The 25,878-nt window shown below is 41.6% G+C and overlaps 1 protein-coding gene across 2 annotated transcripts in view; it reads right to left on the bottom strand.

Annotated features, from left to right (window-relative positions):
• The window catches only part of LOC148038157 (uncharacterized), a 97,671-nt gene that overhangs the window by 38,430 nt on the left and 33,363 nt on the right, over nucleotides 1-25,878 (bottom strand). For both annotated transcript variants that reach the window (XM_087669672.1, XM_087669678.1), the window contains one exon: nucleotides 19,899-20,826. In XM_087669672.1, the coding sequence (XP_087525798.1) occupies nucleotides 19,899-20,826 (928 nt within the window). The remainder of the gene's footprint in view (nucleotides 1-19,898; nucleotides 20,827-25,878) is intronic.

The following is a 25,878-nucleotide window of genomic DNA, read 5'->3' as shown; positions in this document are numbered from 1 at the left end:
TGGCATAAATATTTAGCTAATTGTGAACCAGCAAAAAATACCTACTGTAGAAGGAGTCATGTGTCGGGATGCACCACTATCAACAATCCACTCCCGAGTATGTGGGCCGATCACGGTAGCATCAGAGAACTTCAGGGTCGATTCCTCAACCACCTCCAAGTGGAGGAAAGCACCTAATGGGGGGGGCAACCACTGCTTCGGAATCCTTTGAAGATTTCTCCTTCTTCTCCTTTTCCTTCTTCTCCTTGTCGAGTCAATCCTTCTTCCAATAACCTGTCTTGCCACAAATGTGACAAGTGGACTTCTTTTCCTTGTCCTTATTTATTTCTTCTTTTGATTCTTCCCCTTCTTCTAAGAGGATTGACCTATCAATGCCTCTGATTTAGAAACATTGGTCCCTTTCAACTGCTCCTCTTGGTCCAAGACCATAGGAACCAACTCCTCCCAATGAAGAGTCTCTGACCACCCTGAGGCAATCAAAGCGGAATAAAAACCATTGAAGAGTCTCTTCCTTGTGCTACGGCACCCTTCTTCCCTTGTATCACATTCACTCCATGATTCAGATCTTCATCATTCCATTCATCAGAGTTTCTTCTCTCTTCTCTTCTCTTCTCCATGTTTGCCAAGTTCACTCTACTGTCTCACTGGTATGTCATCTTTTGACAGAAATCTCTGAACAAAATATGTGAAAGTGTGTAGAGGCTGGGCAGAATAAATAGCCCAAAAGAAATGCTAAAAATAATGCAGCCGACTGCACAGAAACTAATCGACTGCTCCTATTGTGCCACGTGGCACTTGCAATGACTGAAACCTGTTGTGCCTGCTTACATCACCTGTTGTACAACTAGACTACCACGTGTCCTACCTACTGCGACTGCACATAAATCTGCCACGTGGATATCCTACCTACTCCATCACACAAAAGTACTCGCGAATGCATACAACTGCCCATCCAAGGGATAACAATCTCTAACAGGGTCTTTCTCCTAAGAAACCTCAACAAACTCCTACAACTACCTCCGCTCCTACTGGACAATCCAATGTGGCTACACCTCCCGCTGCTACCTCATCTACTCCTTCCGCCTCAGTGGCTGCTAGACATGTGGCACACGGACAATCTCAACAGCCATCCTTCTCTACTCTTGAGGGGTGGTTGTCTAATTGGTCTGCAAGTACGAATCCCATTACACTTTACGTATCCACTTCACATCCACCTCCATCTAGGACCACCTCACCACCTCGTCCAGTGTTTCATTGGTAGAGAATTGCTAGTAGGCATATGCGATGGTGGTCACATCCCTAGGTCAGCTTCATCTTCGCACTCTTAGGCCTTTAGGCTATTGAGACGGGCCCATAGGATTTTGTCCTTAGATTTTCATTTCCCAAGTCTTCCACTACATTTATTTACCCGCACATATTTACATCATTGCATTCATTCAGATAGCTTTTCATTTCTGTTTTGTTTTGTTTTTGGAACATCTCACTATGTTTTTGTTTTTAGTGTAGGACTAACATGCAAGTTTTGCACCACTCCTACCTAGGCTGGAGACTTGGGATGCGTGTTGTTCCATTCATGGTTTCATCATCCTAAGAGTTTTGCTCTTCTACTAGCATGAAGACTTACCCTCTCAAGACGGATCATGCATCATCTCTCTTGTGCTATTATGGCGGTGACTTCTATCTTTTTCTTTCAATTGGGATGCTTTCTCACAACATAGTTCTCAACACCACACAAAGACCAACATCCGGCTCCTCTTCCTCCTTCGGTATCATTATCCAAGGTTGAGAGAGGGTTGCTACCCTTCTCAGTATTCTATAGGTTTCAGCACTTGTCTTCAACATTAGTCCCCTCTATTATACCTTCTCCTTTTGTATTGCATGATTTCATCATCTTTGTAAAGGACGCTTGGACAAGTGAACAATTTTTCCATGAGAGATAGTGTCCAAGTGGCACCTACTATATGAGCATTTCACAGTAAGTAGTATACTCGTTCTACAAAGAACCACTAGATAGATCCTAAGTTGTTTCCACTAGCAATTTGTACTCCACACAACCATTGCTTCAGCACCCTTCCCTCATCATAGACACTCTGGAGTGGAAGGATAGCTTGTCTGTTTTATAATCGGTTGAACCTTACTATCCCTTCTCATTCTCCTATGTGATACAATTACTTAATCCACCGCAAACTTTCTCTCAAAAAACCTTTACCCAAAAAAATACACATACAGACACACAAAAAAAACAAAATAAAACAAAGTCCATTATGGTTCCATCTACCTTTGCAAGACTTGGTAGGCTACTAGGCAGCCAACATGCAAATAATCATCACCTCTATAGCCTTGATAGGCCACTGGGCAGCCACTGTACACACTTACTCCAATGGCATAGTTGCTTTGGGGTGGGACGCCTTGGGCAGGCCTTCCTTTCTAGCCTTGTTTTGGGCCTAAGAGGGGATGTTGAGCTAAGAAATGCATTACATGTTGTTTAGCCTCTTAAACAGCCCCAAAACATGCTTATTTAATGAAAAATACAAAAAACGATATAGGGTTCAAGAGAGTTTTTGTAAAGCCCTGATTTGGGAGGATCCATCCACATCTATAAATAGATAAGCTGTAACCAACCTTCCTTCCGTGTTCAAGAGAGTTTTTGTAAAGCCCTGATTTGGGAGGATCCATCCACATCTATAAATAGATAAGCTGTAACCAACCTTCCTTCCGTGGATGGATAGTAAATCCCTGATTACAACTTAATTACAGGAGCAAATAATTAGTGCAAATCTGAAAATACAAATTTACCTACTGATCTTGGACAATGCACACCCGATTGGCCCCAAAATTGGCGCCCCTTTCGGTATTTCTTTAGCTTTATTGAAGAAGTTGATCTACAATGGGATTCTGTGAGAGTGCGCTGCGGAAGAGGGAATACGAACACGGAGGGAGAGAGAGAGAGAAAGCAAACAACAAGGAAGAGAAATCTGCACTGACTGAAATGAATGCTGAATACAAACGGGAAGGCGGAAGGAGATTGATCAGTCCCTGCACGCAGCCCACAGCATCAGTGAGGGCACCAGATCAGGCTGATAATGATGGCAGCACCATCACGGGGAAGAAGGAGTGTCAGAATCTGCAAGAAGACAAGTGATCAAGTGGGAAGGGGGGCTGCCAATAAATAGGCAAAAGGACAAACCCTAACCCTAACCCTAAAATGGGCGCAAACCCTAAAAATGCCCTAAAATGGGCGCCCCACATCAGTGACCAAAAAAGTGGCCAGGCAGCTAGTGGCTGCCCACTAAAAGAGGCCAAAAAAAAATACACATCCTAAGATAGCTAGTCGAGAGTGACTAGTCTCCCCCATCATAAACATGACAGACATGTCAGAGCTCCTAATGTCCTCATCTGACTCAGACTGAGGCTCACAGGCAGGAGATGACAAGGCATGACAAACATGACTGCTAACACCCCCTCTCAGATCCTGGATGTGGCTGAAGGCCGAAGAAGAAATAGATCCTGGGGTAGCAAGAGGAATGCCAATGTCGATGAAGTCCGTCGATGTAGACTGCCCCGCTGAAGGAGCTCCTCACGAGCCTGGGAATCCCCCTCTAAAACACTAGGAGCCAGGGAATCCACAACCGCATCACCAAGATCGTCCCCTGCTAAAAGGGATGGGGGGTACGAGGGAACCACCGGAGGAGAAGGTGGGGGATGGGAAGGAACCTGTGGAATAGAAGGTGCACAAGCGGGAACGAGTGTAGCAATAGACTACCTCGGAGGACCCTGCATCAAAGAAGGGGAATGGAGCCTGTAAAGCTCGCTCTCCTGCCAACCTGTAGATAAGATAGCTCCTGTAGAAGAATCCTCAATAACAACGGCATGCTCGATGAAGATCACTCGTGTGCCAAGCCTCGTAAGGCCATGAACTGAGAGGAGGGCAAGGCCCAAATCCGGAATATGTAGGACCTGTGAAAAGGAGCTCGAAGGTCGGTCGGTAAACAAAGGCAATGTGCCAATACCACTAATAGGCACTAATAAAATGTCACCAACAGTGACTAAACCCTCTGATGGACGGAGATCCTGTAACAAATCACCTCGGGGAGTCATATGACTCGAAGCACCATTGTCCACTAACCAAGGCTGCGCAGAAGACACTACAGCCACGGAAGAAGGATCCTCCTCCAAAGCATGGATATGAAGGAACACTGACTCATGGGTAACAGCTGGTGTAGAGGTAGAAGAAGGCTCCGATGTAGATCCACCCTTCGCTCCCAGACGAAGATGAGGGTACTTCTTCCAGCATTTTTCCTCGGGATGTGTCCCTTTCCCACAGTGTGGGCACTTCGGTCTCTCTGAATCTGAGTCAGAGACGGAAGAACTGTCCTTCTTCTTAGCCTTTGACTTCTTCTTCTTCTGTCCTCCCGAACCTGCAACAAAGGCTCTAGTGGAGTCGGATCCACTAGCACTGACCTCTCTAAGTCACTCGTCATGCTCCAAGACAAGCGGGGATAGCTCCTCCCATAGAAGCTTCTCACGGGTCCTCGATGTAAGAAAGCTGGTGTAGAAGACATCAAACCGAGGCGATGGCAGCTGAGTCAAGAGAATCATAGCCATGTCTTCAGAAGATATCGTCCGACCGAGGGATGCAAGCTCATCCCTCATATCCTGTAATCTGTTGATGTGGTCCTTCAGGGAAGGACTATCATCAATAGCGAGCATCCGCAACTTCTTTTTGAGAGATATCCGGTGGGCAAACGTCTTCTGTTGATAGAGAGACGCGAGCTTTCTCTACATGTCTGCTGCAGTCTTCAACTTGTGAACATGAACAAGGACAGAATCCTGCAAACTCAGAAAGAGGAAAGATCTGGCTCTAGAATTGAGCCGATCCCATAAGGCTGCACGATCCATAGATGTCCCATCTGCGAGATCCACCTTAGGCCAGGGAATAGGAACAAAAACAAGCTCCCAAAGATCGAAGGAGTCCAAGATACACTCCACCTTGCAGGACCATAGAGAAAAGTTGGAGCCATCCAACCGGTCCTCTTTGGGCAGCTGAGGAAGTACGTGTACCTATACAGGGGGTACCAAAGGCTGCATCTTCGGCCCACTGGAAGGGGCTCGCCGAGATACATGAATAGAAGGGGGACGGGAAAGAGGAATAAACTCTGGACGATGGTCCTCGTGATAGAAATCACGCCTCCGTTCAGATGAGTGTCGAGACAAAAGCTCGTCATCTAAGTCATCAAAGCCCGTAAACTGATGATAAGACATCTTCAATATCTGCAAACACCAAAACACAACAAGGGAAGGTTGCCAGTGCCAAAACACAAACACCAGAAGCTCCTGAGCTGGCCGCCTTGCACAAAACGCAAGGATGATGTCAAACGCAAGTGCTAACGATGCAATCACCATAGAAAAACAACCTCCTGCCTCAAAACGCAAGGAGAAATGAGGTTGCCAGCTTGGAGGAGTGCCGCCAGAGGTTGAACGCAGCCACAGAAGCTGAAAACGCAGCTTGGTGGAGTGTCGCCCAGCTCTAGAGAAGGGCCGCCCAAGCTGAAAACGCAGATTTTGGGGATGACGCCAGCAGCAAACGCAAAGATGTGACACCAAAACAGGCCGCCTTGATCAAGAAGATGGTGCAGAAGGTGACGCCTCTGCTGTTGGAGACGTCTTGACCAGCAAACACAAGGTTGTGGGTGTTCTCCCGCGTAGAACTCAGTTCCGTGTACTCTCCTTCGGCTCTGATACCATGTGAGAGTGCGCTATGGAAGAGGGAATACGAACACGGAGGGAGAGAGAGAGAGAGAAAGCAAAAAATAAGGAAGAGAAATCTGCACTGACTGAAATGAATGCTGAATACAAACGGGAAGACGGAAGGAGACTGATCAGTCCCTGCACGCAGCCCACAGCGTCAGTGAGGGCACCAAATTAGGCTGATGATGATGGCAGCATCACCACGGGGGAGGAGTGTCGGAATCTGCAAGAAGACAAGTGATCAAGTGGGGAGGGGAGCTGCCAACAAATAGGCAAAAGGACAAACCCTAACCCTAACCCTAAAATGGGAACAAACCCTAAAAATGCCCTAAAATGGGCGCCCCACATTAGTGACCAAAAAAGTGGCCGGGCAGCCAGTGGCTGCCCACTAAAAGAGGCCAAAAAGAAATACACATCCTAAGACAGCCAGTCGAGAGTGACTAGCCTCCCCCATCATAACACATGACAGACATGTCAGAGCTCCTAATGTCCTCGTCTGACTCAGACTGAGGCTCACAAGCAGGAGATGACAAGGCATGACAAACATGACTGCTAACAGATTCTCCAAGTCTCTTTCGGTATTCCAACTCCCCTTGCTGTGATGAATCACCAGCAAGTCTTTAATCCGATTTGCCCCTTGATTCAGGCAATCAATTGGCCTTCACCTGCTTTGATGGAGATGGAAAATGCCCTAAATTCAATTATTTGATGGTCCCTCCACTTGAATAGGCTAAAAACAACTTCAGCCCTGTTGAATCCAAGTCTTAGAGCTTTCAATTTTTGGCACGCTTCCCGAGGCTGATGCTAAACCCTAATTTCTACTGCAGATTAGGGTTTATAGCAAAGAAATCTGATATTTCTCAGCCTCCAAATGTCCAAATGCTGAGATCTTCAGAGCAAGGCTATGAAATGACTAGGAGATGAGATGCAAAGCTGTAGAGAGAGAAAATTTAGAGTTTTGTCACGAAGAATGACTGAAAATCAATCAAATACAGCTACTTGCCTACCACAACAGCTTGGAGATGCAAAGAACTGAATAAAACCAATCATTTACTACTGCTGCCCTATCTCAATAGCCTGTAGATGCTGTCTCCTGTTGTTGATTAGTCTTCTCCTGCCCTTGGCAGCCTTAGAAGGTCCTCCAATGGCTGCAAATCAGATGAGTAGCCTCCCCTCCCTCTCTCTTGCAGGCTGAATTTATAAAAATGCCTCTCTCCAGCCTCTAAAGACGTTTTTCAATCTTGCATGGGAATTTTCGACAAGTGGCAGCCTTCCCAAATGGTTTTTCCAGTATTTTTTATATTTAAATATTAATTTTCAGTCTTTAAATACTGAAAATTAATCTAATAATTATTTCGGTGCCCTGAAAAATAATCTGACTAGCCAATAATTAAATTGGCTAGGCAACTTTCATTCCCGAGTGTCTCTGCGCCATCTTTGACCATCCGATTGGCGTTAGGTACCATTAAACGCCACTTCTCTAGTGTCACCAACTGACACTTATGGCCAAATGGATAACCTAGGCCAACAACTAGCACCAGATACCACCAAGTACCTGTGCAACATAACTTATAGCAACTTTTTCCTTTGACATCCTGTGATTTCTTCGGGTCCCGGGCTCGTAAATTTACTTTAATCCCAATTGCACCTCACATGTGCAACATTTACGTAATCATGTGATTAAAAATTAATCCACATGTTAAGTGAGGTTTCAAAAATACATATCCTCATGACAACCCCCATTCAGTCTTTATCCTTTTGTACATGTTTCTCACTCTATCATGCATGTTCAGCCATTAGCCACCTACCATCTGCTGTCCAACCATCACCAACTACAACCCATCACTATCCAACCCTAACTAGCACATTTCTAGCCATTGCCTTGTTGTTTGGAGTTTTCCATCTGCTGCGTCATCATAGCACCTGATTAGCCTGAGTTTTCAACATTTGGTGTCAGGCAACAGGCTATTGTCATCTCTCCCATCAAGCAATTGATGCAACACCTACGTTTTTTTTGTCTAGTAGGCCACCTACATCAACAAACAGCTCTCCTGTTGTTGCCTGGCAGTTCTCTACCTCGGGTGATCAATTTTTAGCCCTCTCTGCTGATACACTGCTGCGTTTACCAGATTTCAGCCTTCGACTGTTGTGTTTTGGTGACCAGCCTACTACCCTTCATTATTCAGCACTCTCTCATTGACTAGTGGTTACAGTACTTGGGATCCATCTCCAGTGGATGTCACTCTTCAACACCACTAGTCTACCCTTGGGCACTCTGTACACTCTTCATTCATTTAAAGTTTTCATTCACTTCAAAGTTGTGTTTTTTCTCTCTTCTTCTACTTGTGTTTGTTTCTGTGTTTGAGTTTTGTCTTTTGTTTATAGGGTTTGTGTTTTGCATATCTGTGTCTATATTGTTATGTTTCTATCGTGGCCGTACACTCTTATGTTTCCTCAATGTAAACCCTGGCAGCTACTCTACAATTTTATTCACAACTAGGCCCCGAACAACATAGTACACTTAACAATTATAATATTCATTTCCTTTCAAGACTTAATATTTAAAGAAATGGAGAGAACAAATACTTAAAGTTGTTCCCTCAATGAATTTATTTCTGCTCAATCCAAGCTCTTAGGAAAGAGCTTAGTTACAATCAACTAGAGAGTGAGGAAAAGTAGTTCCCACTCTCATAAGATCATGAAAAGATATATATACACACATGCATCACTTAGTATGTATAAAGACAAGATTTCTTTACAAGATATGAGTAGAAAGAGGAAAAATAGTCTTTCTCCGTCGCTGATCAATCATATGTTTATATGGCTTGGTTTTTATTCCAGAAATTAAAGAAGAGCTAGAGGAAGGACTGTAATGAATTTATAGTTTGTTGTCCCATAAAACGGCAGCGAAAGAAGCCTTTCTCCATCATTGATCAGCAAACAATACATTCATATGGCTTAGTTCTTGTTCTAGAAATGAAAGAAGAGATAGAGGAAAAAGAACATGGTGGAGGAGAGGAAGATGATGATGTAGATAGATGGAACAACTTTAGGCTATCTTTAACTAATGTACAAGAGTCTACAGCCAAGAAAACTAATGTAGAATGAAGAAAAATAAGCTCTCTTTATAGGGAAACAAGGAAAACAAGTACAAAACAGAAAAGTGGAGAAGCACAAGACAAGTTTCTAACCACATATTATGAGGTGTAACGAGTGGTACGACACTTGGAAGCTTATGTGACAAATGTCCTGACACTTCTCTCTTCTCTATCACCTTCCTTTTTGGGTTGAGTACTATCAAGAATAGAAACAACTAAATTTAATAAATGCTATCAAAACACAAATCTTACTATTTTTAAAATGTCATCCATGTGTTTTTCCCTAAAATTTAGAAATCCCTCCCCTCCCCCTCCCCCTCTCTCTCCCCCTCCCTATGGGTATCATATGAAAGCCCTTTGCGAGTACATTACAAAAACAATGTTGAAATCTTCATATGAGTTTTCCATGCAAAGATATATGCATTTTAAGCCTTCTACCTACACATGCACAAAGTGCAAATATTTCATGATCGTGCCACTTGTTGATTGTAACTATCTCTTTAGTTGAATCTAGCCTACACTTCGAGGCATTAATCCTTTCTGTGTGCGAGCTCACCCCTAATATACTTGGTCCAATCACAAGCACCCAATTAGGTCATATAGGTGAAAGTATGTACTATATTTTCTTTAACCCACTATATGAGTCCAACATAATCTATAACCACTCCATCAATGACCAACTCAAATACACTTTTCTTTATATCTAGTAAGTGCAAAGGAAAAAATTTTAATAAACAGTTACACATACAAAAGATACAACTTTTTTAGTTATGTTATGACGGATTTGGTCCATGGGCCTACATAAGACAACATAGCAAACATATTCACCAAGGCTATATTCAAATAAATTTGAAGCTTTTCACAAAGCTTTAGGCTTACTTCCATTTGGGGATTGATCTATGACGTCCCTATTTCATTCACATCAATCACTCCGAGGGGATTCGTTAAATATACCTTTTATTTTCCTCTAAGTCATTCTGCCATGAATGCATCCTATCCACAAGCAATTTTTACCCTCTAGCACAAGAGGGGGTTTTCCCCCAAATGAACACACTTCAATGTGTAGGTCTATATAATATTAGGGTGGTACCTTGTATTCTCATTCTTATGATTCATTTAAGTAAAGGACCCTTGCATGCTTCTTTATGCGTCTATTCTCACTCTCACTCTCTATACCACTTCTTGTCTATCAAGTTGTCCATTCAATCTAACACAAAACAGGTCTAGTGTCACCACATGCTCAATATATAAGGTTGTGTTATCTACATACTTTTGAGTCCAACAATGCCACCTCTATTCATATAGGCATCCTAAGCCTCCTCAATCTAAGCAAAGAAAATAGGACATCACCTACACAAAAAGTATGAAGAGGTATGGAGCCAAAGAGCAGCCCTATTTGATTGACCACTCCAAATGGAATGTTGATTCTTTTTGCCCTCTAATGATAACCTTGCTGCTAGCCGACCTATGAAGTACTAAGTTCCTGCTGATCCACTACTAGGGAAAGCCTAATTGGGCCATGGTTCCCTCTGCAAAGTCTGAATAAACCTTGTAATAGGCCTTCTAAAAACCTAAAAGAAGCACTCCAATCCTCTACCTATTGTGCTCGGCCCACTCTATAGCCTTAAAGAAGGTGAAAAGGTTATCAAGGATGCTTTGAACTTGGATGAAACATGTCAAAGTATCATGATGTCTGGGAGGGGACGAACTTTGCCTTGCTGATCATCTTTGCGAGTACCTTATAGACCATTGATAACCAAGTGATTGGACACTACTAAGTAAGCTCCAATCAATCCCCAAAGGGTTGGAGGTAGAAAAGACCAATTAAAAAACTAACCAACATTTACCTAGAGCTAAAGATCTATTGAAAGACTTGTAATAGAGGGTCTCTCACATCCTCCTACAAAGTGAAGCAGAACGCCTTGGTAGCCCGTCCTCTCATGGGTAGTTTTACCCGTCTTACAACTGGATGACTCAGAACAAATCCTGCTCCATGGAGGATGCAAGGAGCCATCACCCCATCTCATCCATGACCAGAAGTGAGAGACAATCACATAGTTGCTCCTTGCAAGGGAGCACTTGCCATCTCTTCGTGAGAAAGTTGTACATAGAAGTCAATGGCTAGCTCCTTCACCTCCTCTAGGCAAGATCTAACTCTCTAGTACCGATCTTAAAGACTATGAATCTAGTTCCCCAAGGTGTTGGCTATTTTCACCTGGAAGAACTCTCTACATGTATTTTCACCCTTCCATGCTTAGAAGGCAGCTAAGGTGTGGAAAGAAACTTTGTGCTCATGTCCTCTATGCTCACTAAGGCAACTCCTCCATGCGGCTCCTTGGTCTGGAGGGTATGGTCCTCAAGCAAGTTTTGTAGTAAACATTGGATGACTGCTAGGTCATGCGACATCCCTTTAGCATTGAGATCAAGTATGTGCCAAGGAGAGGATGAACTAGTAGATGTGCTGAGCAAGCAGCCCCACACAATGATGATGATCACTTGAATGGGGTAAAATTTCTTCAATCTTAGGAAGTGCTCTATGAGGCTGATCACAATTTCACTCATAGTTCCATAAGTGTGAGTTGGGCCTCTATTTTGAGTTTCTACTTAAGAATAGATAAATATATTTTCATGATAGAGTTTAGTTTGCTGTTACAGCACCTTACAAGACTAATGTTTCTTCAAGAGTTCCAAAGACATGTATCCAAGTGTGGTTCCTACACTTGAGAAGTTACCTTGGCACTTCTTTTGGCCTCCAATAAAGCAAGGTATTCACCATAACATAAGGGGATACCAACCATGCCAAACCTCAAAACCAAAGAACCAAAAAGTAGCAGGGAAGTTAAAGCCATTGACTATTCCAAAACTACTCTCATTAAGATGTAAGAGCCAAGCCTTTCTTGCAAACGCCCCGAACAACGTAGTATGCTTAACAATTATGATATTCGCTTGTTTTCGAGATTTAATATAAAAGAGAATGAACACTTAAAGCTGAAAATGAAAATTACTCACACAATTACAGCCATGAAAAAGTAAAAGTAATGGAGACAAGATTGAGGGTTGAAGATGGGCAACCCCCCCCCAAAGGAATGTATTTCTACTCAACCAAAGTCCCTAAGGGAAGAGCTCAGTTACAATCAACCTGAGAGTGAGGAGAAGTAATTCTCACTCTCACAAGATCATGCAAAGATGTACAAACACACATGCATTATCTATTATGCAATGATAAGAACTGATTTCTTTACAGTATGAGAGAAGAAAGAGAGGAAATCAGCCTTTCTCCATCGTTGATCAGCAGTACATGGATAGGGCTTGCTTTTTGTTGCTAAAATGGAAGAAAGAGCTCGAGAAGGAGGTGCTGTAATGAATTTACAGGCTTGTTGTCCTGTAAAACAGCAGTGATAGAAGAGGGAATATGGAGGAATTTGATAATGGAGAAGTGGGGGATGATGATGGGGATGGATGGGGCCAGTTTCTGGCTATCTGTGGGTGCTGTACATGAGTTTACAGCAAAGAAAAATGATGCTGAATGAAGAAAAACGAGCTCTTATTTATAGGAGAGAGAAGAGCTAGTACAAAAGGGAAAAGTGGAGTAGCACAAGACAAGTGTCCAGCCACATGTCATGAGGTGTGACAAGTGGTAGGACTCTTGGAAACTTGTGTGACAAGTGTCTTGACACTTGTCCCTTCTCTATGGCCTTCCTCTTTGGGCTGAATACTGTCAAGAATAGAAACAATCAAATTTAGTAAGCATAGTCAGAGTACAGAATTTACTATTTTTAGAATGACATCCCTATTTTTTAGGACTAGCTTTTGTAGGCTAATTCGAGGCTCCTAAAATTTAGGGACCCCCCAATATGGGTGTCATATGAAAGCTTTTTCCGTGTACATCGCAAAAACGGTATCAGAATCTTCATGTGACTTTCCTATGCAAAGAAATGTGCATTTAAAGCTTTCAGCCCACACATGCACATTGTACAAGCATTTCATGATCATGCCATCTTGTTGATTGTAACAGTCTGTTCTGGCGGATCTAGCCCACACTTCAAGGCATCAATCCTTTCTGTGTGCGAGTCTAACCCTGATATGTGTGAGTTCTAGTCACAGGCGCCCAATCGGGCCATATTGGTGGAAGTGTGAACTATCTTTTCTCTAACCCACTGCGTGGGTCCACCATAACCTGTGACCACTCATCAGTGGCCAACTCCAATGCACTTTTCTTTATATCTAATTAGTGCAAAGGAAATAAATTTAATAAATCATTATATATATAAATTAATGAAAAAGGATACAAATTCTGTTTCTATACAGTTGTGACAGCCCTCTAGCTTTTATTCAACTGTCCTCAGCTGAAAAGCTTCTTGATATGGCTGAAAAATGTCTGGGTAATCCTTCATGAATTTTTTATCTACCCACTGTGCATCTGTTGTGGGTAGATTCTAGAATTTTAGTAAGAATTTTTGTGTCACAAGGCCACTTCTCGTGGTTCGATCCTTGTAAAACAAAATCTCTTCAGGTTCCAAGAGTTACCCTGTTTCTTCAACTTCTGGGGGATCTTCAGTAATGGGTTCCTTTGGTTTTGGTCCTATGTAAGGTTTTAGCAAACTTACATGAAAAGTATTATGTATTTTCCAATGAGCAGGAAGCTCAAGTCGATAAGAAACTTCATTTATTTTCTCAATCACTTTGAAGGGTCCAAACTATCTACTGGAGAGCTTTGGAAAAGATGAATTTTGATCGGAACCTTGTTTGAGCTTGCTTTTATCAAACTTTAGCAAGACATATTGACCTTTTTCAAAAGCCAAAGGTCTTCTTCGTTTATCTACTTGCTTCTTTTGTCGCTCTTGGGCAACTTTGATAGTGGCTCGAACTTGATTCATTGCTGTTTTTAAATTTGAAGCAAACTCATCAGCAGCAAAAATCTTATCTTTAGTGCGAATAATTGGAGGAGGAATCACTTTACCCGGTACTATTTCATTTGGAGCTTTTCCTGTGGATGAGCGCACTATATTGTTATAAGCAAACTCCAATAATGGAAGATATTTCTCCCATTGTGACTTATGTTCACTAACATAAGCTTTCAACATATCCAAAAGAGTAAGATTCATCATCTCTGCTTGGCCGTCAGTTTGACGATGAAAAGCTGAGGAGAACTTTAAAGTGGTTCCCAAATTCTCAAATAAAGCATGCCAAAAGTTACTTGTGAATCTGGAGTCTCTATCTGAAATGATCTCAGAAGGCATACCATGTAATCTAAAGATATGTTGAATGAAAAGTCTTGCAGCTTTGCGGATTTCAATGTTTTATGACATCGAATAAAATGTGATTGCTTGCTGAATCGATCAATTATAACCCAAATCATATCATGACCTTGAGGTGTTCTTGGAATACCTGAGATGAAATCCATTGTGATAGATTCCCATGGATCTTTGGGCACTGGAAGAGGTTGCAACAATCTTGGAGTCTTCTGCCTATCATACTTGGATTTTTGGCATACGAGACAAGCCTCAATGAAGTTATGTGTATCTCTTCGTAATGTTGGCCAATAAAAGTAGCGCTCAATTACACTTAGAGTGGTTGCCCTCCCTCTATGCCCTGCATAAGGGGGTTCATGACTTTCTTTAAGCACCTTTTGTCGAACAGGAAGAGTGACACACAGGCGATTGTTCATGAGAAGGTAACCATCTTTGATGGAATAATCTGGATGAGAACCTCCTTGCTGTAAATTTGACCAAATTGCTGCAAAATCAGTATCTTCATCATAAGTATTCTTCATCGTTTGAAAATCTTCATGATGAGCCACTGTAATAGTTGCAATGTGAGGCACTCTAGAAAGTGCATCAGCAACTACATTTTGTTTCCCTGGAGTGTACATAATTTGAAAATGAAACATAGACAAGAAATTTTCCCATCTTGCATGTTTCTCCTGCAAATGCTTTTGAGTCTTGAAATACTTTAAGCTTTGATTATCTGTTTTAATAAGGAATTCATTGCCTAAAAGATAATGTTTCCATATCTTTAAAGCATGAACCGCTGCTAAGAGCTCATTTTCATAAATGTCATACCTTTTCTCCACATCATTTAGACGGCAGCTTTCAAAGGCTACAGCATGGCCTTCTTGATTTAGCACTGCACCAATACAATCACCGCAAGCATCTGCTTCCATCACAAATGGTTTTACCAAATCTGGAATGATAAGAACAGGTCCAGAAGTAAAAGTTGTTTTCAACCTTGTGAAGGCTACCTTCTCTTTTTCCTTTCATTGGAAAGAGATCTTCTTCTTTGTAAGGTCATGAAGTGGAGAAGCCATATGTGCAAAATGCTTGATGAAACATCGATAATAAGAGCATAAGCCAAGAAACGATCGCACCTCATGTACATCATGAAGATGAGGCCATTCTTGGATTATCTTGATCTTTTCCGGATCCATCTGAATCCCTTCAGAAGAGATGGCATGCCCAAGGTAATTTATTTTATGCATGAAAAATTCACTCTTTTTACCATTTACCAAGAGTTGATTTTGTTGAAGTAATTGTAGAACAATCTCCAAGTGCTGATAATGCTTCTCTTCATTCTTGCTAAAGACAAGAATATCATCAAAGAAAGTACCGACATATTGTCGATGCTCTTTAAAGATGCGCTCTATCATTCGATTAAAGGTGGCTGGTGGAACGATTAATCCGAAAGGAACCACCAAGAATTCATAAAGACCGTATGAAGTGCGGAAAGCAGTTTTGTGTACATCTTGTGGTATTACCCTAATTTGATGATGACCACTCTTTAGATCAATGCGGCTGAGAACCTTTGAGCCTCCTAGACGATCCAAAATGTCGTCAATTCTGAGAAAAGAAAACCGATTCTTCACAGTGATTTTGCTGAGGACTCGATAATCAATGCACATCTTGAATGTGCCATCTTTCTTTTGAACAAGAAGAACCCGTGAACAAAATGGTGAGCTACTTGGCCTAATTAGCCCATGGTTGAGTAGGTCTTCGACTTGCTTTCTGATTTCTTCTTGTTGAGGATGGCTCACACGGTGTGGTGCTATATTAGGAGGAGAACTGCCAAGAATAATATCAATATGATGGTCTTCTGGACTTTCTGGGGGAAGCTGATAAGGAAGATCTTCCGAAAAACAATCTTTATACTTTTCCAAGAGCTGAAGTCGCTCTTGGTTTCCAGCATTCATATTATCTTTTACATCAGTGACATAAAGCAAACAACATTGAACACAATCCTTAATTGCTCTAGAGACTTGCATATGGCTTACCATAGGTATGGTGTCTCTAGAAACTCCAGCTTGGATCTCGTACTTCTTGCCTTTGTTGGTGAACTCTACCTTCTTTTTTTGAGAGAAGATGGTTGAATCTACTCTATGATTCCAGGGCATGCCAAGAATCACATCGCAACCATCAAGGTCTCCGATACAGAAGGTATATTCGTCACTGTAGCCTTGAATTTGAAACTTGAGCTTGCCAATGTAGGGTGTTACAGTCTTTACTGTGTCACCTTCATCGGCATTTAAAGCTTGGCGAACTTCTGCCGGAGTGTCCATCTCTTCATTCTTTAATCCAAGCTCTTTAGCTAATTGCAAGGAAATGACATTTTCCTTCGCCCCAAGATCTATCAAGAATAGTGCTTGCTTACCTTGCAACTATCTCCAAGCTTTTAATAATTTGCGCATCTCTGGAGTGTGAGTTGTGTTTGCAACTACATCACTGATAGCATTGATTTTCACTGGCGACTTAGGCTTGTTGTCAAAAACCTTGCTTTGTCCTTTGTTTGGACATTGCTTCGCTATGTGGCCTATTTGTCCACATTTAAAGCACTTCCCTTCTTTCATGAAGCATTGCTTTTCTTCTTCGGAAAGTTGCTTTGCTTGTGGCTATAGATTGGAGCGAAATTGAGGAGCATTAGGAGGTGCATAGGGCTTCATCTTCTTTTGATTTGATGGCTGCTTTTGCCGTTGTTTTTGTCCTTCATTTGAGGCTGAATACTCCTCATCATCAACTACTCTCTTCTTATCACTCTTTTGGAATGATTTGTTGCCATTGTGCTCCATTTCCCATGTCTCAGCATGATCAATGAGTTCCCTGAGACTAGAACAATGATAATGATTAAGAGCAGTACGAAGTTTAAAATGCAAACCTCCTTGAAACTTTCTAAGCTTTTTCAAACTGCTGATCTTCTTGAAATGTTGGACCTTCAAAAGTAGCTCCCAAAATCTCTTGGTATAGTCACCAAGTGGCTCATTTTTCCTTTGCCAAAGCCGATCTCATTCCATTTTTACATCTCTTTTGAAATGAACAGGAAAAAATTGGCTTTGTATCATGCGAACAAAGGACCGCCATGATTTTGGGGTAGCATGATCATATTCCAACCCCGTCCACCAAGTATCGGCTAAGTCGGTTAAATGTAAAGCTGCAAACTTAATCTTTTCTTTTTCTTTATACTTGTCACGACCATACAAAATTTGAAATTGACAAATAAACTTCAAAAGAAGATCAGGATTTCGGAAACCATCATACATACTGAACTTGATCTTCTTTTCAAGTTGAGATAGTGACTTAGTCTTCTTCTTCTTCTTATGCCTTCGTCCATGCCCAGATCTTAAGGTTGAAGATGATGAAGTGCTTGATGGGAATGAAGATGGAGACGAGGGTGAAAAATGTCGACGCCTTTGACGATGATGAGGTCTTCCACGAGAAGGGTCTGACTCTTCGTCACTCGAAGAGGATCCATTAGAGTAGGCGCCAGATGACTTTGAAGAAGAGGATGAACTTCGACGCGATCTCTTTCTTTGTCTTGAAGTAGAATGGGACTGCCTCTTAGAAGTAGTTGGACTTCTTGATCGGCTCCTTTCATTGGTATGGCTTTGTCTCCTTGAAGCAGATGGGCTTTTTCCTTGAATTCTTTGGGATTCTCAACTTTTCCTAGTTTGAAAAGTTGCTCACGAATTTGTTGATTCTCCTCTCTAAGACTTTGAATGGCTTGAAGGATAGCACTCGACTGATCCATTGAGACTCTAAGAAAAATATGCTCAAGCACTCAATGCAAGGGCTGAAAACAAACAAACTTATAATTGTAAGCACTACCAGTGTTGGAGTAAGGACCGAGCCAAAGCTCTGATACCACTGTAAACGCCCCGAACAACGTAGTATGCTTAACAATTATGATATTTGCCTATTTTCGAGATTTAATATAAAAGAGAATGAACACTTAAAGTTGAAAATGAAAATTACTCACAAAATTATAACCATGAAAAGGTAAAAGTAATGGAGACAAGATTGAGGGTTGAAGATGGGCAAACCCCCCCTCCCCCCCCCCCCCCCCCGAAGGAATGTATTTCTGCTCAACCCAAGTCCCTTAGGGAAGAGCTCAATTACAATCAACCTGAGAGTGAGGAGAAGTAATTCTCACTCTCACAAGACCATGCAAAGATGTACAAACACACATGCATTATCTATTATGCAATGATAAGAACTGATTTCTTTACAGTATAAGAGAAGAAAGAGAGGAAATCAGCCTTTCTCCATCGTTGATCAGCAGTACATGGATAGGGCTTGCTTCTTGTTGCTAAAATGGAAGAAAGAGCTCGAGAAGGAGGTGCTGTAATGAATTTACAGGCTTGTTGTCCTGTAAAACAGCAGTGATAGAAGAGGGAATATGGAGGAATTTGATAATGGAGAAGTGGGGGATGATGATGGGGATGGATGGGGCCAGTTTCTGGCTATCTGTGGGTGCTGTACATGAGTTTACAGCAAAGAAAAATGATGCTGAATGAAGAAAAACGAGCTCTTATTTATAGGAGAGAAAAAAGCTAGTACAAAAGGGAAAAGTGGAGTATCACAAGACAAGTGTCCAGCCACATGTCATGAGGTGTGACAAGTGGTGGGACTCTTGGAAACTTGTGTGACAAGTGTCTTGACACTTGTCCCTTCTCTATGGCCTTCCTTTTTGGGCTGAATACTGTCAAGAATAGAAACAATCAAATTTAGTAAGCATAGTCAGAGTACAGAATTTACTATTTTTCGAATGACATCCCTATTTTTTAGGACTAGCATTTTTAGGCTAATTCGAGGCTCCTAAAATTTAGGGACCTCCTAAAATTTAGGGACCCCCCAATATGGGTGTCATATGAAAGCTTTTTCCGTGTACATCGCAAAAACAGTATCAGAATCTTCATATGACTTTCCTATGCAAAGAAATGTGCATTTAAAGCTTTCAGCCCATACATGCACATTGTACAAGCATTTCATGATCATGCCATCTTGTTGATTGTAACAGTCTATTCTGGCGGATCTAGCCCACACTTCAAGGCATCAATCCTTTCTGTGTGCGAGTCTAACCCTGATATGTGTGAGTTCTGGTCACAGGCGCCCAATCGGGCCATATCGGTGGAAGTGTGAACTATCTTTTCTCTAACCCACTGCGTGGGTCCACCATAACCTGTGACCACTCATCAGTGGCCAGGTCCAATGCACTTTTCTTTATATCTAATTAGTGCAAAGGAAACAAATTTAATAAATCATTATATAGACAAATTAATGAAAAAGGATACAAATTCTGTTTCTATAGAGTTGTGACATTTCCATACTTGTACACCTCATCTGAAAGAGGACTGTCATGGTTACCTTGCTTCACTATAAAATGAGCTTTTGTGCTGTATCGAATTGTTCCAACCCGACTTCCATTGAAGTATGACAGCATTGAGATCATTTCTAACACAAACCTGTACACATGCACATGCATGCGCATGTGTGTGCGCAGACGCGTGCACACACACACACACACTCTCTCTCTCTCTCTCTCTCTCTCTCACACACACACAAATTTCGTCGATGTAAGAAGTCCAAGTAACAGTCAGTTTGAAAACGTACTTCTTGCAGCCGGGCATAGTAGGCATTTTAGTATGCAGAGAACTCCAGATGATGATAGAAACAAGTAAATTAAGGACATGGCTCATGGGAAATTAAGAAACTGGGAATATAACCAACTGCAGGAGCGCAAACTGCATCAACAGTGTATACATAACATCCAGAAATATCTGCATACCTGTAGCTTTTCCAAAGTTTTGGACAAAGCAGAGAATATCCACATTATAAAAACTGCATCAAGGATAGCCACTGGCAGCACAAGGAGAAGTTTGGCTTTCCCTGACAGATCATTGATTGCTCCAACATTTTCAACTACATCAAGAAGCTCTGCTACGACAAAGTAAGCAGCTCCAAGAATCAAGACCCGTGAGGTAAGACCACCAAGGGTTGGCCTTACAACCCCGTACCCCATAGAAACTACCAGAAGAAGAGATCGAGATATAGTTTTTTTAACTGCTCCCATAGTTACGGCCCAGAGTGTTATTCCAGCAGGCCTGTAGCCTGTGGAGTTGAAATTTGTATAATCAAAGTACCACAGAACCATTTCACACATACCAAGGGCGATCACCAGACTTATGTAATTCTGCAGTTGTAGTATGTCTCTCCAAAACCATATATATTGTAATAGCCATATCACGCCAAGAATCAAGTAACAAAGTGATAAAAATCCATAAAACTTCATGAGAGGTGCCAATCTGCCTGGCAGGTACCCAGTCGGATTCTTCCAAACAGTTTTGCCATTAATAACTGAGCCATAAAGATCAGGGTCACAAAATATGAAGTATAAATTGTACATTCCAGTCTTTGTTATCACTACAGGATCTTCATTCAGGGTAGCTTCGAGTTTGTTTCCTCTGAATGTTACATGGATTGATTTGGGCCATCCATCACTTGTATCCTTTATCACTTCACCAAGTTCACAGCCTTCCACTTCTGTGTATTCTTGGCTGCAACATAAAGCATATGGAGACTTTTTATCCTTACTACCAATCTTGTCCCTATCACCAACTTCAAAAATGATAGCCTCAATTGACTGGGTGTAAGTTTGCATGTCTGTATACTTGGCAGCGGCTGCTTCAGGCCTTCTGAAGGTTAAAGATTCAAACCTAAACTCAAGGAGAAAGGACAAAAAACATAGAAGTAGGTTACTTTTAGAGCTTTTACAGTTAAATATACAAATACAACAAATCCACAATGTTCCGTATTATGTATTCTCCGTTTAGACTGGTTTTATTTTGTGGCATTTAACGATAGAAAATATTTGAAATTCAAGTGCCATTTATATTATTCCTATCTGTCAGCATGTCTCTGTCTCCCCTCAGATAATGTGGGGACACTGTAAGCTGCTAGGACTTGTCTTGGTTTATGCATGTCCCATTGAGAAGAAATGAAACCACCCTAGGCTGTCTATTCAAAATTGAATGGGATGTAGTTATAGCATCTGTTTTGTTGCCAAGATCCACTTAGAAAAACACACCAAAGATCATACCATTTGAACCTTCCACCCTCTTCATTTGAGCCTTTACGACATGCTAGTGGTAGAATTTGTGAATTGCTTATAACAATCTCCATACCCTTTAGAATCGAGAGAGGTTGTATATTGCTTACACTAATGAGCAGAATGCATATATTGCTTACAGCACTGTCCCTATCCTTTAGCATCAATGGAACAACCCCTGGCCCACCCACTCTTTAGAATCGAGAGAGGTTGTATATTGCGTACACTAATGAGCAGAATGCATATATTGCTTACAGCACTGTCCCTATCCTTTAGCATCAATGGAACAACCCCTGGCCCACCCACTCTTGCTTGAAGCTGCAGCAATGCTTGGTTGTGAGCCACATGCCAATGTTTGGCCATATACATCATTCAAACAATAATGTTTGGCCCACAAATATACTGGCTTCTCCTGGGCCTTCAGAAATTTCAGGCCCTAAAGCAGGACTCTCCCTAGTCCTTTAGCTTTTGTCTAACATCCTTTTACATGATGTATGAAGTGAAATTGTCATAAACTATGATGTTACATTAGGTGGCAGGTTATTGATGTGAGAGACTTTTATATTGGGTAAGAATTCACCATAGTTGATGCATAATTTGGAGGATATGTCCAAGCTTCATAAAAATATGCAAGGATTTCCCTCAATCAACATTCACCTAACTTAAAAACATGTGATTGATTAAAGGTAGGCCATAATTACTTAGCACTGTATTGGGAGCACATTTTGTATTGCTCTCAAAGGAAAAAGCATGCGGTTGTAGCCACAATCTATGTCAGTCACCTAGTTAATAGTCATCACCTTTGACCATGTGGACCTAAGTCAGGCTCTTTGATTAGCATAATCAGTCCATTGGATCTCTGTCGATTTCTCCACCAAACAACAAGCTAGGGACTGCATCCATAAAAAAACGTTTGATGCTGATGTTCCATCAATACAACCCAAGAATGTATTGTCCATGATCCATACACTCACTCAATCCACCATGTTTGTAAAAGTGCATCTGATTCTAGTCCACACTCCCAAGCCTCCATCCATAAGTAGTGCTTAATAATGATGCCCAAACCACCAATTGTTAGCAAATATGTCAATTCATGGTCAAGTCTATGCATGCCAGCGAGGTCTAAGCACATTCTAGATATTGTAGGCATTTTTTATTTGTCATTTTGATGGTGTTTACGGCATTTATTGCTGGTCGACCAGCATTTAATATTGGCCGACCTGACATCATTTATGGCATTATTTTTGTCTATTTATTAGGTACTCCTCCACAATTTTTATCATCATGCATCATCTATCATTTATCATCTGACAGGTTCTAGTGGAGGGAGAGAAGCATGTGCCAATGCCTTCACGGCCACTGACTCACATTGGTTCTACACTATCTCATATCTTGGTATATGGATTCCATTTCCCGAGCATCTCTTTGCTTCTGAGTTCTTTGTGCAGTGTTCTTTCTTTTGCTCTTTCCTTTAAATCTTATGTTCAGTAGTCTATTACAACAGTTTTCCACACTTCCATCACTACATCCACTTCTAATATGGTATCAGATTGTAGGATCATTGTTCCTGCTGCTGTTTTACACTCTTTCAGGTCTGAGTTTTGAACTTTCCGTCTGCTGATCTGACTTACTTCAAACTGCTGCACCTGTTTTGAAGATTGGGCAACCATCTTCTGCTAATTTTTGGCCTATTCTACTATTATTTTCTCAGCATTTTGAAGTCTGCCATTTGGGTTTACAGTTTTTTTGGGGCTGTTTCAAGGCTAGGGACCTCTTATTGGCCCTTCCAAATCTGCATTTTGGGGACAGCAAGCTGAGGCTGCCTGTTTTCCTCCAAGTTGACTACATTTAATGCAGCTACTGCCTACATTTTGTCATCAACATCTACGTTTTGCCTTTTTTGCTTCTGTGCAGGTTGGGCGACAAGTTTCAAGCTATTTTTTGGCTGTGTTTGGTCCATATTTTCCTTTTGTGATACACTGCTCAACTTAGAGAGGGTTCATGTGCATTCGGTGGTTGTGTTTTTTTCTCTGTGTGCTTTCTTTACTACTTTGAACTTGTGCAATCCTTGTGAGTCCATATTTTTAGCATACTTCTCCCTAAAGATCCCTAGTCTTTCTTCAACTTCTCTATATCTCCCTTGTCATGGCTCCTCCAGCCTCTCCTCATAACTTTGAACTTGTGCAATCCTTGTGAGTCCGTATTTTTAGCATACTTCTCCCTAAAGATCCCTAGTCTTTCTTCAACTTCTCTATATCTCCCTTGTCATGGCTCCTCCGGCCTCTCCTCATAATGGTCAGCATGCGAACATTATTTCCTCATCTACGAGTGTTATGTTAGAGACTTGTTGTCTTCAACTTCAAGTTTCTGTGAGGATGCTATCTCTTGGTGCTTCAAATGTTCCAATTTCAAAGAGGGGTGCCATATAGAAGAAGAAGTAGTCTCAATGCTATTATTGTGGCAAGATGGGGCACCTCCGGAGGGATTGCAGGACATTAGCAGTTTTACGACAAGAGCAGGAGTGAACGGTGACGAAGGGTGATGACTCTCTTGGAGAGTCTTCCTCATCTCCAAGTCCAAGTTTAGGCCATTATGTGGCCCTGGCGATGGCTGTAGAGGCCTCTCTTCCAAGTTGCTAGTACAAATGATACGGTCATCCCTCAAACTCTCTAGTGCCAGAGAGGGAGTGTGAGAGGGTGGTGAGATGGGATTGGTACACCTCATCTATATAGGTATACAAGTGCACAGGTTCCCGAGAGGGGTTTCCCTGACACATCGACTAAAGTCTAATAGATTCAAATCCTAGAGCTAGGATTGATATCCAAATTCATGACGAGTTGGCTCTTTGACAGCAAGCGAGTTCGGCTCCTAGGCCGAGCTCACATGAGGGGACACTTTGGTGGTCTAGCCAAAGGCGGGGAATCCATGGTCACATATGTTCAAAGGCATTTTTGACAAGATGGACTTGTATGCTACTGTTAGACATTATTGACAGATATTGAGAGTTACTATGATTCTTCTCTATTTTCAAGAGTCGATAAGATCGACATCAGCATTAGGTGCTCTCCAAGGCACCTTGGTGGTGGCTTGCGCACACACTACTTGGGTATCCATGGTTCTACTCTAGTGGTCTTTGTATGTACTATAATGGACCATTATCATTATATATTCTATTGTATCAGATCACCCATAATCTAAGAGAGGGTCTTAGCAAATATGGCAATTCATGGTTGAGTCTGTGCATGCCAAAGACGGCTGGACACATTCTAGATATTGTAGGCATTTTTTATTTGTCATTTTGATGGTGTTTACGGCATTTATTGCTGGTCGACCAGCATTTAATATTGGCCGACCTGACATCATTTATGGCATTATTTTTGTCTATTTATTAGGTACTCCTCCACAATTTTTATCATCATTCATCATCTAACAGGTTCTAGTGGAGGGAGAGAAGCATGTGCCAATGCCTTCATGGCCACTAACTCAGATTGGTTCTATACTGTCTCATATCTTGGTATATGGATTCCATTTCCTGAGCATCTCTTTGCTTCTGAGTTCCTTGTGCAGTGTTCTTTTCTTTTGCAGTGTTTCTCTTTCCTTTGTCTCTTGTGTTCAGCAATCTATTACAACAATTTTCCACGCTTCCATCACTGCATCCACTTTTGACACCAATACGACCCAAGCATAGATTATGTTTGATCCACAAACTATTATGGCAAGAGTACACCCAATTCTAGTCTATACTTGCAAGCTTTGATCCTAATTTCACACAAAAGCCATTGCTCTGGTTCTTTCCAATGTTGCAACATTCCTAGATTATTTATGCTGCAACCAAACCCTAAGTAAAGGTTAAGGCATCAGCAGAACCCTTCTCAAAGCCCAAAGCCAGCCTCCTATAATGATAGCTCTGGGACTCCCCCCTCCTAAGGCTTTTACATATTCAGACCTATGGATTCTGTCACATATAAAGTACAGCATGCTTGTAAGGCCTAGATTATATGGGCAAATTCAGATACCCATCAAACATCTTGTACCAAAAACTAAAAGGTCAAGATAACATTTCAGGGTATGTACAGATTTCCAAATTTGCATTCATTGCAGTTGGCCTGATTCATGGTCTGATCATCTGAGAACTGTGTTCTGTGTGTTGCTTTAGTGGTACGAAGCAGGTCAGATTTCGCAAGCCTAGTTTGTCAGGCAGCAGATGGCATGACAACAAGGCAGCAAGCCACAAACCAACTGTTAAGCTGATACTTGCAGATCATGATTGCAAAGTGCAGCAGTTAAACAGAGCATTTTGAGTCTAATCATGGCAGAAAATGACAGTGTACATACAAATCATATAGCAGATCAGAACACACTTTGAGACCAACAACGCACACTGCTTGATGTAGCTATGGTTTTTTGGTGAAGACTGATGCTAGATTGCTATCAGATGTTGATTATATAGATATAAATCCTGATGAATTTGTGTACGAGTACATGAACTGATAGGTAGTATCCCAACCAATTTTAATTATAAGACAATACTGCATGAATTTATGGTTGAGCCACAAAGGGCGCATAATGAGGAAACCGTTATAGCTATGGTTGAGGCTAACCAGTTGATGGGTTAAGAATCCCTGTAACATTTTCGAACAAGCTCAAATTGGGAGAAAAC

This window comes from Lygodium microphyllum, chromosome 3 (assembly GCF_053477565.2).
Source record: "Lygodium microphyllum isolate KBCC chromosome 3, Lygodium_microphyllum_v1.1.10, whole genome shotgun sequence".
Lineage (NCBI taxonomy): Eukaryota > Viridiplantae > Streptophyta > Polypodiopsida > Schizaeales > Lygodiaceae > Lygodium > Lygodium microphyllum.
Note: the sequence above shows the minus strand (reverse complement) of the source record. Positions and strands in the feature narration are given on the sequence as shown.